General features: G+C 23.6%; 1 protein-coding gene across 2 annotated transcripts in view; it reads right to left on the bottom strand.

Annotated features, from left to right (window-relative positions):
* Window positions 1-402: 402 nt before the first annotated feature.
* LOC107993137 (insulin gene enhancer protein ISL-1) overlaps window positions 403-22,638 on the bottom strand; it is a 62,884-nt gene continuing 40,648 nt past the window's right edge. For both annotated transcript variants that reach the window (XM_062076954.1, XM_062076955.1), the window contains 5 exons: window positions 17,565-17,751; window positions 12,997-13,301; window positions 5,814-6,115; window positions 5,175-5,381; window positions 403-4,173 (listed from right to left, as the gene is read on the bottom strand). In XM_062076954.1, coding sequence (XP_061932938.1) covers window positions 3,937-4,173; window positions 5,175-5,381; window positions 5,814-6,115; window positions 12,997-13,301; window positions 17,565-17,751 — 1,238 coding nt within the window. In that variant the 3' untranslated portion in view covers window positions 403-3,936. The remainder of the gene's footprint in view (window positions 4,174-5,174; window positions 5,382-5,813; window positions 6,116-12,996; window positions 13,302-17,564; window positions 17,752-22,638) is intronic.

Genomic DNA, 22,638 nt, shown 5'->3' with positions numbered 1-22,638 from the left:
TGATTTAAAAATAACTTTTTCCTTTGTAAAAATTTTCGCCTTTATTAATGAGTTATTAATTATGAAAAACATTGACCAATCATAAACCATGTAAATTTGTGACGCAAGGATATATTTTGTTGACTTTGATATATTTACTTTATTATTTATTCCAATTTTATATAATATATATTATAGCATAGCTTAAAAACAATTCGATAATGTTACATAAAGAATTATTCTATTTTGATATGCTAATGGTTGATATGATTATTATTATGAATTATATAATATTCATTATTCAATTAAAATCAATTGTAATAAACTAAACAAGAAAAGAAGTAATTAAATAAGAAAAAGATGAGAAAAAATATTGAAAACATTTAAGTAATAAGGTTTTGTTATAAATTAATAAACAAGTAGTTTAATTGGATAGTTTATTATGTGCGCGCCGGTATAGAAATATTATACAAATTCGAAGACGATTCGAATAGATTACGAAAACGTTAGCTCTACGGTGTTCTCCCTTTTGAAATATACATTACAAAAGGAACAGTGGTAGAACGATTGTATACAAATATTTAAACAAATCATCACTAAAACGAACCATTAATTAGCGACAATGAGGATAGAAGCAGGAAGAAGGGAAGGATTAGTGAAGATATTTACAATTCAATGCGTTTCTGTATTCGCATGAAACTTCGCACACTTTGGTATTAATTGAATGTACATACCTGCGTTTACAATATGATTTGTTCCAACATAATTCGGAAGATAATGTGCTATCATCAATATTATTTGTATTTTTTATGTTTTTTTAAATTCTTTATATGTGACTCGGCTATTCGTGTATTCGACATTATGAATTAGCTGCATCTGGCGGTACATTGTGATTCGAAGTTTATACTGGACACATATTTACAATATGAAATGGTCACTTTCTTGTTTACAACGATGCAGTCAAGAACAGAGTTGAATATTTTTTTATTCTTTAGTATTTATTTATGTATTTATAGTATACATAATAAAACAAGTAATTTATATTTTTGACATGATAAGTATTAAGATTAATTTTAAATTCTATTATTGAAGATCTGATATAATTGAAAATAATTAATTAAAATAATTGATAAATAATATAATAATAATTAATGAATTATCAAGTTTAAGATAAATAAATCACATTATCTTTAAAACAGTAAGAAATTAAAATTTAATCATTTTTATATTATATTTATATAGAAATATATTTTTCCAGATAGTAATTTTTTATTAAAACGCGTTTCCGTACATATATACGAAAAATAATTTTGAAAGCGATAAAACAAATTTTATAAATCTTATTTAGCTAATTAAAATAAATTGCATTTAATCACATTCAGATTATGTCTCATATGTTAATTATTTTTTGCATTTAAAATGCAAAATAAATTTCTTAGATTTATTTTATAATTTTTTTTTCACAATTTGTGATAATTTCAAATTTTTATAATAATATTAATAAATATAATTAGAATTACTAGAATTATTAAAATATATATATAATACAGTTTTAAAATAAAAATTAGTAATTAAAAACAATATTTTTCAAATAAAAATATTTCATATCTTTTAGTTGTTTTAATTCGAAGGGAATAAAGATTGTATTGTAAAAGAAAAAAATCAAAATAAACATTTTATTTATTATAATAAATATTTATTTTTTTTATTTAAGTTTTTATTCTTTATTTATGCAGATTTATAAATGTGTTCAACTCTGTCGATGACTCTTATCGTTCTTTCTTTCTTTTTGTCTTTTTCTGATAAAAACATTCTTCGATCATTCGAACTGGCTGCAATAAAAATTTAGAAAAAAGAATCATCAAAACTTCACAAGTACAAAAATTGAATTATTATTTTCTAATGCAATTACTTCATTTTTCGCTGTAAAACAGAATTTCAGATACAATATTGATGAATTATGATCACATTAAATTAATTCATTCAATGTCGAAACATTAATATCTTTCGATGTTAACGTAACACTTTGACCTAAGAAAATTTTTTTATATTTATTGCACCCCTTCACCCATAAACAATACACTGAAATTGCATAAATAATGAAAAAATGAATTAATTGTTTTTCTAATTTATTAAATAATTAAATAATTAATTTTCACATATCTAATGATAAGTAATATTTAATTCTCATTCATATTGAAATTATTTATAATCACAATTTTATCAATTTACAATTCCAGTGCATAAGGATGATTTAGAAACATTAATACAGTGGTAAATTAATTTGATATATTTATAATCAACTTACAACCTTAATTCATAATTTGTTCTTAATTTGTCACGATTATTCGATTACTCAATTTGGCAGAGGATCGATTTATAGGGGTGTATTTCATTTGAAAATATTAGCGCGTTGTTTTATATAATTTTTTCGCTTTTTTTTAAATATCATTATCGTTTGCAATAAACGAGTAATTATTAAATCGACAAATTCAATTATCGATATTGTTCATGAATCATTATACATATTCTACCTGAGATTTCTCGTGAACGGATCTACATTCATTATCGAATTTCTCTCATTCACGATAAAAATGTATAATTGTGAAACATCGAGCACAAAAATTATGATCTATAAAATAATGTGTTAAATAATTATTTATTTTATTCATTCATTCTAAAAAATAATCGAAATTTTTTAGATATTTTCTTTTCTTCCGATTATTCAATAATTTTCAATTTTTTTTATTAATTCAATGAATTTCAATCATTTTCAAACTTTTATTATTTTAAGTTTATGTTTTTGCAAATTATATCATACTTATAATTTATTTATTTTTATCAAAAACATTAATGTCTTAACCCTTTTGCGCAGGAATTTTGGTTTGTTTGTTTAATTGAAAATAAATTAAATTAAATTATTATATTCTCATCTGATATTAGAATATTTATATAATTTCAAATTTCTATTTATATATCAATAAATTTTTATCAATATTCATGTTTATTTTAGTTAAACATTATTATGAAAATATAATGAAAATTTTATTTTTGATAGAGATTCAAATATTATTATATTATGATTAATAATTCATTTAATCAATAATCATCAATAATTTTCACATTTAATTTATCGAAAAATTTATTAATCTATGTCTAAAATGTTTAACATATCGCATAATAATTTACACTTTAAAAGGAAAAATTTTCTCTCGAAATGTTCTGTTCATTCATGGTAAGTCAAACAAAGAATTTTTTATGAAAAAGTAAATTGAAAAGGAAAAATAAAATTTAAAAGTTTTTTTTAAGCAAATCAAATATTTTAAATACAAATGAAATTAGTTAATTTCAACTAGATACAAATAAATTATAGATAAGAAGTTATTTTTTATATAAAAATAATAACATACAGCAAATAACATAAAATAATTTTTTTTCATTTAAAAATTAATTTTCAAGAAAAATCATTATACAACTTATGATTATAGATCTTTAATTTCGGTTTTATCAGAAATACAAATTTAAGCCAAAATTTATTTTATATTTTTTTTTATTTTCATCTAATTTTCTATCTATAATTTATTTATATTCAAAATTATTTCACTTGTATTCGAAAAATTTTAAATTTAAAATTTAATTTACAAAAACAAAAACGAAAATTTAAATGAAAAGAATATTATTCTTTCTTTTGATTGATTCATTTATTTATTGCTATCTAATTGTATAATCATCGTGTATAAAATATTTTATTTGTATTTTTTTTCAATGATTAAATTAAGCGCGAAGGGTTAAGATTTTTCAGAAATAATTTTTCAACCAAATTTTATGTTCGTTTTTCGTTTCCAGCCATTTACAATCACTCTATTTGTTCTCGCAGACTACAATTCTCTTTAAGCACTTATTGAAAATGGACCATGAAGAAAGCGGACACTTTCGTTCTGGCCACACTGCACAACACTATGGACTTCCTGTATCATGATGAAGAGAGTCACTGTCACTTTCGAGGTAAGTTACATAGCTATCTGTGCTGTCGGGGTGTTGACCCATGTCTGGACCACCACCACTGGGATGATGTGGACCAGGGGGTGGTAGAGAACCACCACCTCCACCACCTCCACCGTCGTTCATTGGTCCACCGAGCATTCCCGGTGGAGGTAATTGTGGTGGTCCACTATGAAGATCATAACCGTGCATCTGAAATTAAACATTAATATCATTTTTATAAATCATATATAAAAGAAATGATAAAAAAATGAGATGAAATGGAAATATCAGATATCAAAATTTTTTATATATATTTTTTATATATAGTAGTAAGATATTTAAAGTTAAGTTAATTAAAATTCAAGTAAAATGAAAATTATGATTTTATATGATTTTATAACAGCTATTACTATTCATTAATAATTGTTTAACTTAAAGAATTTCCTTTTTATTTGATTTGCTTAAAATCACATACATAATTAAAAGTTATTAGTAATTATAAAAAACAATAACAATTATATAAAATTTTACAATGCTGTTTTACTTATCAACTATTAAGAAAGAAGAAAATGAAATATTAATTTTTAATAATATTGACATTATTTTATTACAGTTATTTTAATCGAATAGAAGTTTTTTATTTTCATCTTATCTAAAAAATATTATATTATAATTACAATTTTAAAAGATTAATATGTATTATATTATGTCTTTGATTGTGATTTAAAAAGATATATTGTGATTTAAAAAATATTAAAAGGATAGCGAATATTAAAAAAAAAAGCTTTAGATTTTAATTAGTAAAGAAGTGAGATTTTTAATTAATCTAAGGAATATGCATCGTATACTATTATAAAGCAAAAATGATGTGCAAAAAGTTAAAACAATGATGAGAAACATAAAGAAACTCTTTTTTAGAAATAAAAAAAAAGAAATTTTTAGAAATGTTTATTTTATCTAAAAAATAATTTTATTTTACCAATTAAATTTATATTTCATAATCAAATTTTTTTATAAGATTTTCCTTACTTATATGTATGCTTAAGATCTAAGATATTATATAAAATATATCTACTAATAATAATATTAAAAATTTTTAATAGTAATATTAAAATTTTTTCTTCTCTAATTGTAAAATATTCAAATATATCAAGTATCCTATCCATTATTCTAGCATTATATATATTATATTGAAAATTTTGATTAATTACCTGTGATACCAAATGATGGAAAGAAGGAGTGTTAGGATCTAGCCTGTCTAAATCAGTGTGCAGAGCAAAATCTGAAAGAGCTTTCCACGGTGGTTGATAAGCTTGCACTTCCAATGGCGTCATTCCTATAGAACTCTCGTGTCTTACAGGACTACTGGCCACCATAGGAATGCCATGCATTCCACCAAAGCCTAATTTACGGCCATCCTGCAACATAAAATACCTTCGTTCGTTAAATTGTATCGTTCAAATGACAATTTTATGAAAATAATATAATGTAAATGATCTAATGAAATTTTCTTTTAGTTTTGTATCAGAGATCAATTCAAAATATAATAATTTCAATAATTTGTTATCCTATAATAAATCCTAAATATATTATATGTACGTAATTATAAATAATATATTTATCTACTTAATGATATGAATATGATATGAATACAAGTACATAAATATTTACGTATAATATAATTACATTTCTGTTTCAATAAAAGTTCGCATTAATTTTATCAAAAATATTTAATTATTGCAATGATAAAAAAATCTATCAATTTGATGAATTTGATAGTTATAATGCTAAAAAAAATAAAATAAATGAAACATATAATGAAAGTAAAATAGCAAAATTCAAATAGTCACCTTTTCTTGCATTTGTTGTTTCATGGCGATCGTTTTCTTTTTATCTTTGCACCGTTTGTTCTGGAACCATACCCTGATTACTCGTGGACTTAAGCCTGTCATCTCGACTAATTGTTCTTTCATCAACGCATCCGGTCGCGGATTCGCGGCATAGCAAGTCCTCAAAGTATGAAGTTGTTTCTCATTTAGAACGGTGCGAACTCTGGTTGGTTTCCCGTCAGAACCGCCGCCGCTTTTATGGCTGCCCGATCCTCGAGTACCACCCATACCAGCTTTGTGAGATCCACTCTCAGATCCGGAGTCTGCAAACAAAGCAACGTCACGATTATTCATGTCAATCTTTTGACCGTCCATTCTTTTAAAACTTTTAATTTCGATCCATTTTTTTCTTTTCGCCTTCTTTGATAACGTAAATGTTAGTTAGATACTTCATTGCTTGAATACATAATTTTTCATAGAAGTATTAATGAATTAAAGAGAAGTAAGAGTAAGTCACTCAAATAAATAAATATTTAAAAATATAACAGCCTATTGTAGAGAAATCTTAAATTAAATTTTGAATCAAAAATACTTATACATAAAAATTATATATTATAATTAATATATAATTAATATATATTAAATTTTAACTTAAATTTACAAAAGTATTTGTATTTAAAAAAAGATGAATAAATAAAAATTGAATTTCCAATTACAGAAATAATTAAAATGATTAAAATAAAAATGCAATAAAGTCTTGATTATTAGAACTTTTATTAATAAAATAATTAGTATTGAAATAATTATTATTGAAATATCGATTAACAGAAAATTTAATTATCAAAAATTTAATTTCAAATGATAAAAGCCTTTATTATTCGTATTATTTCATTTCAAAAAGAGAAATCTCATTTAAAAAAAAGAAAAATAAAATTGAATTAATTAATGATTATTGAATTTGTAAATCAACTATTTGTAATATAAAACAAAAAGAACAGAAGGAATTAAAGAAAAATTGCAATAAAAATTCTAATAAGAGAAATTACTAATAAATATTTAGATATAACAATATTTAAATGATTTTTTATAAAATTGTGTAAGATTACGAGAATAGAATAGATAATAAATAAAATTATTGAAAGCTTTAATATTTATAATTATCTAATATATTTTATAAAAAATAATCTTAATGAAAAAAACAGGTAATTATTTGATTATCTTGATTATGTTTTGATATTGATAATTGAGATTCTATTACAAAATAATATTGTAAAATAATAATATTTTTATATTTCAATCTAATTAAAATAATTATAATATAATAAAGTGTTAGTATATGTATTTATAAGATTAATTTTATCAAAAGAAACATAAAAGTTTGTAGAAAAATATCGATTGATTCAGTTTTATTAAATTATTAGCAACTTAAATATATATTAAATGAAACGAAGCGAAATGTAACAATGAATAATGAAAAACAAGATGGTTTATCTTCATTTTATTTCATTTAAAAACTTAATAAATACAGTATAACTTCGATTATCGCAACTAAACAAATATGTTCGAATAAAAATAGAACAACAGTTTTTTCTAAATTATTAAATTTCGTATATTCTAATCCAAATAATATAAACAAACGATTAAACTGGTGTATTTTTTTATCTATATTGAAAAAAATTTGTAAATATTTAATTATTTTTTGCTAGCTTTAAAATTTTTCAAATATTATTAATATCTGATAAATTAATATTCTCTATATAATTTTCTTTTGCTTATTTTTATATCACTAATTATAGATTTTCCAAATTCTTGTGCTAAATTTGTTATACATTCGCTATTTTTCAATTTCTTAATATCTTGATAATATCACGTTTTGTTTCAACATTACCTGTTTCCGATATTATTAATATATATAGATTTGTGAATACTTTAAACACAAATACTACGATACTAAATATTGTGAAAAGATTCGATTTTGATAATTAGCTTCAATAATTACAATAGAAGAAAGTACATGTAAATATAAATATAGCACGAACTATATATGGATAGTATGAAATATAATGTTCAAATGATAAAACATTTCGATAATATAGCATTTGGATAAATTCGTAAAAATACAAATTCAGATAATCAAAGTTCTACTATACTGTACCATTATTTTCGAATAAATTTTGACTTCTAGAATCAATTCTTCAAAATTATCTTACAAATGAATATATATATATATATATATATATATATATATATATATATATATATATATTGTTCATCATATATTATATTTACATTCCAAAAAAATTAACTCAAATTGGTGAAAATTTTGTATTATTTCTTAAATTACATATTAAAAATCATAAATTGAAAATCAGAAAGAAGAATTGAAAAAGTTGAAGAAAACGAATGATTCCATTGTTTTGCTTTCAGCGGCTATTGCCGATCTGATTGGTTTTGGAAAAAAGCCAACTTCTCGGGAAAGAGTAGTGGAATTAAATGAGTAGAATGCAGAGTAGAATGTCCTGCTGTGACTATCTAACCGGTCCTGCGAAACGTTCTTCGCCAACTAATGGGAGATCCGGATAGTGGTACGACATGGCGGATGGAGAACGTGAAGACGAATGCCTGCTAACTATTCGAGAGGCCAGAGACAATATTGTCGATGGGCAAACTTGGAAGGCGATTCCGTGATCGGTACCAGGTTCAGTAAGGAATATCGTGAAGGTCTTTGGAAACGTTTCAACGAGATCGAGCATGATTGAGAAAAGTTTCGAGTATTGACGCTGTTCGGACGACGGAAGTTTGCATAAAATTATATTTGAATACACTTGGTAAGATTACTATGGTTTAGAATAATTGCTATAGAATTTAAATATATTTAGAAGATTGGAAAAATATTGAAATATTGATTTGAACAATTCCTTGATTTTTTTATCTTAATTAAAAGAAATTAAAAAAGAATTAATAAGAATATTTTATTATTAGAATAATTTTAATGTTCTTTATATATATTCTAATTTTAATATTTTGAAAATGCAGCATATTTAGAATACTGTTAGTAATTTGGAATACAGAAATATTTAAACAAGTATTAATATTTTCTAATTTTTAACATTATAAATAATGACGTATTGTAATAAAAAACAAATGACTTATTAATCAATAATATTTGCACAAAATTTGTGATTTTAATATTTTTAATTTAATCCGCAGAAAAATAAAATGTTAATTTGGAAAACTTTTTTAGCAAATATTCAATCATTGAAATCATAGTCAAAATATTATCAAAACTTTGGAATATATCATTTAACTTATTCATTTACATTTTAATTTTAATTTCATATTTAATATGAATTTTACAAATATTCTAAGAATGCGATACAAGATTGTGAGTTTTAATTTCATTACTAATTTGGAATATTGATAAAAATAATTTGAAATATTTTATATTCCAAATTTAACGTTATTTAGATGAATAGAATGAAGATAAATGATGAGAAGATATAGATTAATTAACCAACTTATAAACAAAAAGATTGATAGTAGACTTGTATTTGATGAAAATTTTGAAAAACAATTGATTATATTAATATAGAAAATATATTTTATAAAAATTAAGATTAATCAATATCTATATTAATGTTATAATTTCATAACATAATATTGTGTTTTATATTTGATTAAATTGCAAGACAAAATAATTTTCAACAATTTTAAATATAATTTTAAACATTTGTTTTTTATCACTATTCCAAATTATTTATAACTTATTTTATGTTATTTTTTAATTAAATCAAAGTTTCAGACATTCTATATTTATTCAAAGTTTGAAATATAGTAATATATTAATTTCTTTATAATTTGTAATTTTATTTATTTTATATTATAATATTATGTTTAAATTATGTAATATTTTATTTAATATTAATTTATATAATATTTTATGTAATATTTCCAATTTATAATAATTTTTTATTTATTTTAAACAAATTAGAATTTCCAAAAAATATTTTCAAACATGCTATATTTTCTTTATTAATTAGAAGAAAGGAAAAGAAATATACTTAAATATATGTAAATATACAAAATATTAATATAATTATGGATATCTTCAGAGAATCGATTTTAGAGATAAAAAAAGATATAAAAAATATTGAAGTTTATTTATTAAGTTATAAGTAATTTAAGTTCATGTTAGATAAAGCGAGACGGAAATAGAGTAAGACCTTCACACGTTCTTGTCACATCCGCCGTCGCATTCTGTTCCCATCTCGTTTCATTTACAAATTTAAATTATTTATAACTTAATAAATAAGTCTTAATCAATATTTTTGTATAATAATTTTTATATTTGTGTCCTCTAAAATTGATTCCTTGAAAATATATATTTCTTGAATATAAATTTAATATCTATATTTTATTACTTGATTTGATGATGCTATAATAATTTCTTTATATGTATAGAAATAACATACATAGAAAAAAAATTACATAACATTATACGACACTAAAATTGTTTAAAAAACGAAGGAATGTTAGAGAAATATCATCGAAGCAATAATAATAACGCTCAAATGTATAGTTATTTAGCTTTTAGCTTTTAACTACATGTTCTATGCGTTGAAAATTCACATCAACACCCCATATCCATGTACTACACACTTTATCTCATCCATTATCATCGGACGAGCAAATAGAAATTATCCGATGTTTATGTCGAATCTCTTTACAAACCGAAGAAAGATGTAAAATAAAAAAGGAATGTTCGAGTTTTCAGGTTCAGCTCCCTTATTAGTCACATCGATCAGAACGAACTTCTCAAGAACGATTCCACTAAGAAGAATAAAAAAAGGAAGAGAAGAAGAAGAAGAAGAAGACGAAGAAAAAGGAAGAGAAGAAGAAGAAGAAGAAGACGAAGAAAAAGAAAAAGAAGAAGAAGAAGAAGAGGAATCTTTTGGACACTTTTTAGCCGACCAAACAGCGAAACCCATATGTAAACGGCTGGACGAGGAACGAGCGTCGAATTTCATTAACTCCCAATTAACGAGTAATAAGTAACTCGTGCCGCGATAAGGATCCAGTTTCCTTGGCGGTGTCCTTCGAAAGGATTTGGTAGTCGCACGAAATCGAATGTTTGCGGACGGTAAGACGAAAAGGCAACCGAGCAAACGAAATCCTGCGCCTATTTTTGTGTCCTAACCAAATAAGCGGTCACAAAGGAAGAACCGCGTTCGAAAAAAAAGACAGAGAGAAAGAAGGAGGAGAAGAAAGAGAAAGAAAGTTAAAATTGTTTGACAAAACTTGTAGTCGAGAAAGTATTAAAAGATGTCGACGGCAAAAATAAAAGCGTTTATTATTAATAAGCACTTTATAGCATTTATTGTTTAATTATTGGTCTTAAATCACGCGATTTAAAGAGTAATGACACATTCGTAATATAATTTACGTAATGAAGGAATTTTTATACTTAAAACCTTCAAGCGAAAAAGATTTTTTGCTCGGAAAGAGACTGGTTAATTTTAATTGAACTAATTTTTGATAGCACAGAAAATTTCTATGTTCAGTAATTTGTTAATGTTTCTAAATTCATAAATTTATATTCATTTAATATGAAATAATATTAAAAATAATATTTTATATGATGTATAATTTCTTTTTTGTTGCTTTTTATACGTGTTTTTTCCTCTTTCGAGAAAATAATCCAAAATAATAAAACTTAAGCAATATTTTCTTTTAGCGAAATAATTCGCAGCATTGTATATTTGATATCATTCAAAGTACGAATAAAATATTTTTTCTTAAGCTATATCTATATACAAGTAATAATACAATAATAAAAATATAATTTCATAAAGAACAATATTATTTTGTACATTTTCAAAAATGATATAAAAATAAAATCGTTACGATATATGAGAAATGATACTTATGATGTACGTGAATTCGTAGACATACTATCCATTAAATAAGTAAAAAGGAAGCGACTTCTGAACGGAGGTGAAAAAAAAAGTTGAATAAACGTCCATAAATAAAAAAAAGAAATGAAGGAGATCGTGCGTAGTTATGTGCCACGGTAGTTGGCAGAGAGGTGCTACATTTGACACCTTGGCTCCTCTGTAAAGAGTTGTCGAACCACTGTCGTCGCCGATGCGTGGCCCTATGGGTTTCGTGCATCGGGAAAAGACGGTTTAGGCGCAATGATTTCCATAAGGAAGCCAAGTGACAAACATCATAGAAAATATGCGGCTCGCGACGATCCTCCATCAAATTGTTTACGCGAGAATTAGGAAAGAACGTTTTAGCTTGGCCCTCTGTGTCCCATACTACACAATTTTCAATTATCATCGATTAGAATGCTCGTCCAAATATAATTTATCGTCAGTTCGTGTAAATAATGAATTAGTAATAGTAGACGTGACCGTGTATAAATAATATATCATCCAAACTTTTGACATTCTCTATGCGATCCTTGTGACTTTCCAGACTTTTTCCAATACATTTTTCAACGATTTTGCTACTTGCTTAGAGATTGTAGTATTCGATATTTGTACACTAAACGGTCACAAATATTCGAAGAATTGTGTTTTCTGTTACGCTAAACGTAATGTTTGTCAACTCGTCGATGTAACGCAATACAAATGACAGAATATGATTAAATTATTGTCTACTCTCGCGAATCTTATTAAATATTTAATCCAATCAATCTAGTCAGTCTATGCTCACATATTAGGACTAGCTCGAGGAACACTAATCCCGTATAATCCTGACGTGTAGGAGGGAAGTGGTCAAGCCTTTTGGGTCTTAAGGGCTTCAATTATCAACACCTAATTATGACCGGTGATCCTAATACAACACTATTATATCAGAACGGCCTTTGAGCTTCCCCTCGAGCGGACTCCCTTTAGCAAATTTGCTCTTTGTACTTTGATAGTCCATGTCCAGACAATGTAATCCTCAAATAAGTTAAGTCATTTGCCAACGTGATAAAAGTCAGGATGCCGTTATTCTATCAAATTGTCATTTATGGAAATAGTCAAGTTAATCTGTTAATGTCATTTTTTTCATGGATAATAATAAGTAGACATATTTTATATTATATATATATATATATATATATATATATATATATGCGAGAATAGGTAAATACTTTTATTACATGTCTTTTATATAATTCATTTCTTTTATATAATTGTAGAAATTTTTTTACCTGATATTGAGCCGTCGTTGGGATGCAGATGATGATTATTATTCATAAGGGATGCGTTGTTGTTGTTTTCACTTCCAGGAACACCACCAGGTCCAGAGCAGAGCTTTCCGCCTTCGAGAACGTCGTGGTCATGTCTGCAGAACAGGCCATCCTGTCTCAAGGCAAATTCATCGCCAGGCACTAACTGTCTCATGCAGGCTGAACATCGGAAGCACTTTATGTGATAAATCTTACTCCTTGCCCTCATTACGTAGTCATCCTTGCTAAAGCACTCACTGCACTTGTCGCATTTTGTCCCAAACAGCCTGAAATCAATTCTGTATATGTTAACGATTCTTTCACGATATTATTTCTTATTGCGTTTTATTCATATCTTTGATACATAGTCATGATCTAATTAAATACAAATTTGATTAAAGTTATAATAAATATTTGTAGTAAAATCAATTATTCAAATAAGAAATTCTTTTTTCTTTTGTTTATAACAATAATACTCATTGAAAATGTAAAAGAGTGCAACAATAGAAACTCTATATTTATTATTAATTTCAAGTTTCTCAAAAGATATAAAATATAAAATATATTTTATATATTATATTGATATATATATATAGATTTTATATATAAAATATAAAATCAACTTTTATAAATTAATAAAAAAAATTAATACAAAAAGAAATAATCAGTTTTCGGTCTCGAAACTGAAGTAAATACAATTTTAAGAAATTTAACTTTTATTGAAAAGTAATTGTAGAAAATAAATCCTAAAATAAATAAAAAACTTTAAACAAAATTTCTAAACGAATTTTAAAGCATTTTCTTATATAGAAAATATGATGAATATTGGATTTGACGAAATTTATTTTTAATTCTAGAACATTGGTTTTTCATTAAATAATATTTATCATAATAAACATTACATAATAAATATTAAGATATTAAATTTTATTATAAATTTTATCGTTTTATAAATTAAGTTTATAATTATTTTAATGTTACAATATATTTATATATTTATATAATTTTACTTTATGATAATAATTCGAATATAATTTTAGTGAATCATTATTAATATTTTTGCAATGTAAATATTGCAAAAATTAATATTTTAAATAATAAATCTAATAAATCATATAATTTATTCTAACTTCGATACAATATAGAACATCTAAAATCCTAAATTTCACAAAGTATAAAAATAAAAATTATTGCTTTTCTTAGACAAATTTAAATTTGTCAAAATTTTAAATAATAACAATGTTAAATAAATATTAATCGTCTCAATTTACATTGATTTCTGAACATATGTTTCCGCGAAATTTCATTTGGATATTGGATCAAATAATTAATTATCGGTTTTTAAATTAATTGCCTGCAGCACTTCGTTCAATTCTTTCAAATTAAATTGTATTTATTAGCTCTCTAAGTGTATTTATTAGGGGCTTTCTAAATTGTTGAGTTTTATCAATAAAAAGCTTCATGGAATATATAATTCTATTCTAGTACAGCAATCAATTAATTATCTATTATTCGACTAATTAATTATATGGTGTAGTTTCATCGATAATTATATCATTTTGCTCGAGAGAATCCATAGAATTATTTTAAGAGCAAATAATACTATTAAAAACATAAAATACTTTAAAATATATATTGAAAATTATAAAATCAGATAAATATTAAACAGTGACAATTGATTATATTAAGTATATATAATAATAGATTACAAATTACAAATTTAATATTCAAAATAGTCATATTATATAAACAAAAAACATATAGATAATTATTTCATAAATATTTTATAAATCATGGAGCTCAGGAAAATTGAGAAAACTATCAAAATTAGTAATATTGTTCCATTTAATTTCAATAGTTCAATTAAAATTTTTTACATTTTATCACTTCCATAAAATAAAATAAAATAAAAATAAAATAATAATAATAAAAATGATGGATAAAAATTTTTTATTCCATTTCAAAATAAATCATAATTACAAAAAATTCTTTTATCACATAATTCTAAGTTCTGTTCCATTGGTCCATTCCATTGGACAACCAAATTTATTCGAGAATGGAAAGCATTGAAGAACACCCAGAAGGAAACGTTTTATCCTACGGTTGTTTCGACTTTTCGTACAAGGCGACAGAAACAACAAACAGGCGTCATCGGTGTCTCTCAGGGCTGGCAAATCCATGTCGACCGGATATGCCAGTCTTCTTCTTCGTTTCGGACGCATTTCAATGTTCGATGGATCAATGCAAATAAACCGCCTGTCCCCGAACCCAAAAATATTTGCCACAACTTTGCAGGGGGAAATTATATCGATCGAGAAGAGTTTTAAAACAGAATTTTTTAACTTTTAGTCACAGTATTGATCGATATGATTTTTTATTTTTGAAAACTTCATTCATTTCAGATTATGTTTCTGCATCATTAAATCGCAAAAAATATGGTTTATATTTTTTATATCTAGATATTCATACCGACTTCTAAATTTAAAATAAAATTATTGATTTTTAATAATTCATTCTTTTCTATTTCAATTTTTAAAAAAATAAATTCGAAAAATAAAATAATCACGTCAATAAATGTGAGAATAACTTCATAGCATTTTTTTTAGCTTCAAATATGATGTAATTATATCTACTTAATAGTTACCTTTATTTATTTTTCTTCAACATATTCATTTTGTTATAATTTTATTACATTTGATTTTTGCATATAATAAATAAATCAACAATTTCTAAAAAATATATTGTTCATGAAATAAATAACAGATTATAAAAAAGAAATTAAAATTCAAATCACAATAATAAGTAACGATTCGAATAAAGATACATTTGTGTATTTTTTTCTTTTATATTGAAAGCAGTAAAATTTGCTTGTTTATACTGTTAGCGTAACTTCAAGTTAAGAATTTCGTCGTGAAATGAAAGGCACGAATTCTGCGTTCAATTCCGCAAGTTCGATTCAACCACGTGTGAAGCATACTTTTTGTTACGGATGCATTTCTCCGCACGCAGACGGATGCATTTCTCCGCACGCAGAAGCTGCTCCGTATATGTTAGATAAAAATACTCCATGAAGAAATGTTTTGTCAGTTCTTGCTTTTTGCTTCTTCCTTTTTCTTTTTTCCATTCGACGCGTTACACTTTTTTTTTCTATTTTTATTTTTCTTCAATCTCGTTTGCAACTCGAAAAGAATTACCTATATCACGTACGTTTTAGCCGTCAATTTTGAATTTTCTATCGCAATAGAAATCGTTTTATCCGTACAAGTAAAAGAGAATGCTTTGGAATACTTGATAAAATCAAGAAATTTTACTACCTATATTTATAGTATATATATTTATAATAAAAATATCTATAACAATCTTGTATGCTTATTTAATATTATTGAATCAAAATTGTTTTATTTTATGAAAAATAAGAACAAAGATATTAATAAAAATTCAAAACTGGAGAAAATATTATTACAATCATTCCAAGATTTACAATCAATTATTTACAATTTCAGTTTTAGAAAATCAAAAGATTTATGGAACTATTGCAGTATTCATATTAACAATATAGATAATATATGAAAATGAAATACCTGTGTTCATACTAATTACAAGTTTTTTTATTAAATTAAGAATTATTTTATATGATAATATAATAATATATACATTATTTTTTAAAAATTTCTTCATATGTCTAAATCTTATATTCAATTCATTGCATCTATTATGTTTATATTTTCATATAGTAAAAAGCAATAATATTGATTACTGAATACTTCTTATTCGTAACATTATTTTTAATTGAAGCTGTTAATATTATTATCGTCATCAATAATACTTTTCAATTTAAATTACTAATTTTTATTAATAAAATACATAATCAATTATATTATATTTAAAAAGATCAGATTAGAGAATAGAAAAAAATGAACATATGTTTGTAAAAAGAATGATTATGAATTTTAAAACATAATTTAAAGTAATTTACAATAATTTAATAAAAATAAAAATTATAAAATCATAATTTACTTTTAAAGTACTAATTTAAAAGTTACTTTCGGACATAGAAAAATTATTTTCTTTTATAGACATATTATTATCGATATTATTAAAATATAGATATATATTTTTTAATTACAATTTTTTTTTACTATATAATTTGAAAAAATTGTGATTTTGATTATTTATTAAGTTATTTTTTTTGAACATATTACTTCTGATCTTAGATTATTTTAAATATGAGTATAATTAACATTAATATAATTGAATAATATAATTGAATATTATTATAATTATTGTTATAATTATATAATTATTTATGTATATATCTATATCATATTTAAATAAACATTACAGTTCTAATATTGTGTAATGGCACATTGGGATCCTTCATTATTCCAATAGAATATTCATTTTCATTATTGTATTATGAAATTCTCTAGATAAAAATAAAATTTTTTTTTAATAATACATAGTACAAATATTCAAGATATAAATATGCCAAACCTAAAAAATCTTAATATGTCATTGCAAATTTAATAATAGGTTAAATAGTTTTTTACCTAACATAATCTCGCTTGCAATAAGTTTTTCCATCTCGTACGAAGCAGGTGCAGTGCTCGTCCAAAAATTGCTGGCATTCTGCACATTTCAAACAAGCAGCGTGCCATTCCAGATTCGGTGCAACTCGCAAAATCCATTGATCATGAATTCGACCACCACATCCTACGCAATGCGAACTTGTGCTTTCTGTAAAAAGAGAAATCTTTTTTAAATATCCATTATTTTTCTTTACCATGCAATTAAATAGAAAAGTATATAAGCAAATATATGTTTCCGAAAAATATGACGATACGCGACTGCAATATTTTTACTTATATACTTAAATAGAAATATTAAAATAATAGTAATATGTGAAATTTCTATTTAAATGTTTTAGAATCTATATCTAAATTTTATTTAATAAATTGTTATATGAAGAAATATTTATGATTTTTTTACAATATGATTTACATGAAATTCAATGTAAATTGAATTTGCTTTCTTTGCATTTTTATTTTTGTGTATTTATCTTTTCTTTAAGTAATAGTGGAAATTTTTCAATATATATGTTTTCTTTTGTTTATGTTTTTTATTAAAATTATCTGAAAATAAGATTCCAAATTTTGTTCGTTTATAAATGCTCGTGATCATTTCATAATTGATTTTAATTAAAAATTATAAGAAATGATTAGAGAAATAGATATATTAATAAATCTTGCTATAATTTTAATGGAATTTCATAAATTTATATTTGTATTTTAATTTTATTTTAAATTAATCTCTACGAATAATTTAACATTAATTAAATATATAATTAACACAACCAAAGCTGTTTCATAAAATAATAACAAATTTAATAAACTATACATATACTATTACATAATCAAATTTACTGTAATATCTCATCTCATGTTCCTGAACCAATTTCATTTTACATGGAATTCATTCTCTGGCGAAATTACTTTACGCTTAATTTTAACTTTATTTTCATTTTTCGCTATCAAATTAGATTTAATCAAATTAAGTAATTATATAAGATATTTAATTTAAGATTATCATGAAGATTTAAAAAAATTTCTAAAAATTCTATTTTAATAATCATATTATATATTATATCTATTCATTATTATTTAATTCTTCTTTTTTAATTGCATTTAATGTAATTTCGTATCAATCATATAAATTTGATTATTATAAATGTTGATAGAAGTATCTAAGTTTAAAAAAAAGAAAAAAGAATTAATATTGAAGCGTTTATTATATAATGTAATATATGTATATATTACTTACAATTATTGCAATGTAGAATGTCATAGATAATATTATATATTTTTCAAAGTAAAAACCCGTTATAACTATAAATTTCTATCTAAAATCAATAAATTCTAATGATGATGATTAAAAAATATATTGATTGATTTAAATAATGAATGACACTGCCTATAAAAAATAATGAAATATTAATTAAAAATGTAGATAAATAATAATTATTCTTCATATATTAGTCGATACTTGTTTAATATTTCAATTATAATAGATTATCCATTAATTATATATTAACTTTATATCAGATTATCAATCATAAATAATCTGATCATGTTGATTAAGTGTAATATTATTCCATTTATTCTTTCCATAAAATATTTACTATGTTTATCCGCTTTTGTTTATGAAGAGATAAGAAGAAATTAAATCTTATAGGATATGAAAAGAATATATTTATTTATGTGGAAAATTGTACAATTAGAATTATGAATTCCTCAATATCAGAAATGATTATAATTGCAATTTAATAAGATATTTTAAATTGAATATATTTATAATTATTTTAAGAGATCACATTAAGATTTTATTGACAAAGTTAATAAGAAAAAAGTATTAATCAGAAAGTAGTAATTATTTATCTATTTAGATAAAAGATTTAATAAATTAATTATATTATTGAATATAAGAACATGAGTGAAATTTCAATTAGTCATGTTAATAAATTTTAATTTAATGATAATTGCTTGTAATTTAAACTTAATTGAAGATTATCTATAATATTATTGGAATTTAAATTTAATTCTGAAAAATGAGCAAAAATAAAAATTAATAAAGAAAACTGATAATTTTTTTATAAATATTATTATTATTGATAATAATATTATTAAATTTTTTATTTTTTTAATTTTTACAATTAATTTATTAATAATTATTTGAAATCTTTAAATTATTTATGATTTCATTTAAAAATTTTCAATATAAATTTTAAAAGAATTATGATTTTCAATTTTTTTGATTGTAATTCGATAGTTCTACCGCTATTTATTTTTATCGCAAACAATTATTCATAAATTACAAACACAACCCACACGCAAATATGATAAAATCTTTTAAAACATATATTATAGAAATGATTCTACGAACGAACATCTATTGTTGAATAGATGTATATTTATAGATATATAGATATATTTATAGAATAGATATATATTTCAAGTAAAGCGTCTATGCAAAACAATCTTCCTCTACTTTCTTTCCATTGTTGCGATACAGAAAATGCGTAGGTTGATGCTATGTCATTTTACTCGTCAATGTAGACATTTCTTCGTGAAAATTATAGTCATCTTTTGTTTCGATGAGTGGAATATGTATAAAAAGCGAACAAACCGAGATTTCGCCGAAAAGCTATTGATAACTTTTAACACGCAAAGGAATACAAAAGGATATCAAGAATCCTATTGCTTGCTTCATCTTATTTACCCTCATTTTCAATGGATTTTCAAATAGCGACGCGATGCTTATGATAAAAATGATAAAAATAAATTGTATAAAATTTGTATAAAAAAAATTTCAAATCATGATTATATCTTTTATTTATGGTTAATTTATCTTTCAATATACAATATCGGACAAAATTATGAACTTACTAAATTTATTTATCTTTTATAGTTATTTTATTCAATAATTACTAAAAATATAAATTCGCAAATACTTATTATGTAATATATTTTTGCCGTTGTTGTAGTTTTAAATTATAATAGAATTATTTTTATAATAAAAATAAACATTTATCAAATATTCAATAATATTTCTTCAATTTTGATTTGATTTTTGAAATACTTTTCTATATTCAATGTTTATTTTTTACATTGTAAGAAAAATTCTATTATATTCTAAGACTATGAACAATAAATATCTTATATGATAAATATTTGTAATTTTTTATCTTAAAAAATAGTTATTTATTGATGAAAATAAATATAATTTTGCATAATAAGCACATAATTCTGCGAGCCATTATATAAAAATATTAAATCTGATTTTTTTGCGGAACTTTCTTGTTTTTAAAATTTTTTTATTCAATACCGTATCATATTAATTAATAAATACAAAAAAATAAAAAGTCTGAAAAATTTTAAGTATTGATTGTAAATATGCGAAATTTTGCTATTAACTTAAAGATGCCCAAATAATCAAGGAAAAATACAACTGCTATTAGCTTTTAGCCAAATTTCTATTCTTCTTTTATCCACAAATATTTACCAAAATACAGAAACATACCAGCTCATCCAAACATTCTAAAAGCACTCGGTATATATACCATGAAACCGAATTCACTCGGATCGGAAGAAAGATGGTAGCAATCATCGAGAAAGAGGAAAAGCAAAAAGAGAGTTGGGTCGAAAAGAACAGGCGTAAATACAACGGCACACGATTGCAACAGTGGCTGTCGGTCTATCTATCTGAAATTGGTGGATGTGCTGGGGCGCGTTTGCGCGCTAGAAATGCAGCTCGCGAAAGAAATCCCACCGAGCAAGGGTGGGAAACAGCGTAGAGGGGAATGGTAAACGCAGAAGGACGAACAGGGGACGAAGCTGGGCGGCGCAGTTTCACCTCGGTAGCTCGAAACTCCGCCCAGATTTCTCTGGATGAAACCATCGAGTCGGCGCGCAACTTCTTTTCTTTCGAGTACCGCGAAACCTAACCCATACTATGCACACGTGAGACGCGTTTCTTCTTCACATTATGCTCGTTGCACTCGAAACGACGTTGCGTTATCGGTGAACGTGGCGAGATATTCGATAATAAATTTTGATCCATCATTCTGTATCATTCCCTTTCGCTCGATACTAAATCCGATGGCTGTCGTAATATTATTTCATCGTGTTCTTTTGTTTAGTTTCTTAACTCGTTTCCATGATAATAAATTCAATTATCTTGTTTTTTTTAACTTTCGTTTCTGGAATTTAAATATTTGTATGCGAGAAATAATTAAGCTAGATAGAAATTACAAAGTTACAAATCGTTATTCCGAAAAATCTTAAAATTTATGATGTGATTTAATTTATTTTCATTTTTGCTGGTTTTGCCTTCTTTTAACATATTATTAATAATTATTTAGAAAATAAGTTTTGATTTCGATGATTGTTTAATATATTGAAATTTTAAGAATTAATTTTATGAAATTTTAAACAACGTTTTTTGCATACAACTGCCTGCTTTAGATTTTTGAATATTTGCAAAAAAATATTATTATTATTATACAGTAATTTTTTATATTAGAATTTCATTTATACATGTCTGTCTTTGATAACTTGATGTTAATATGCGATCATCATTTATATAAACTGATTATAAAAACACGGCAGTTGTCCAAAATGTATATTAGATGATTTAATCATATTTTCTATTCATTCACAAAAAACTTGAACGAAGAATCCATAAAATGTGAAAATAAAGTATAAAATGATTTTTGGGCAATTAAAATTATAATGATTAAATAAAAAGTTAAAATTAAAAATTAAAATTAAAAGTTAAAGTTAACAATGACAAGAGAAAATAGGATCTAATACAATTAATAAAAATCTAATACAATTAATAAAAACGAAATCATGCGTGTATATTTTTTAAACATTATTATTATAAAAATTATTATAATTTTTTATAAATTAATGAATAAAAGGCTTAAATAAAAATAAATATTGCATGAATAGTAAATTTTGGTGTTTAAAGTGTTAAATCGGATATCGCAAAGTTATTTAATATAATTCATTGTTATTTTAACATTAATTTCATTGATATTATTTTGATATTATTTATTCACATAAT

Source organism: Apis cerana, linkage group LG7, assembly GCF_029169275.1.
Source record: "Apis cerana isolate GH-2021 linkage group LG7, AcerK_1.0, whole genome shotgun sequence".
Taxonomy (NCBI): domain Eukaryota; kingdom Metazoa; phylum Arthropoda; class Insecta; order Hymenoptera; family Apidae; genus Apis; species Apis cerana.
The sequence above is the reverse complement of the archived record's forward strand: the minus strand, read 5'-3'. Positions and strand labels throughout refer to the sequence as shown.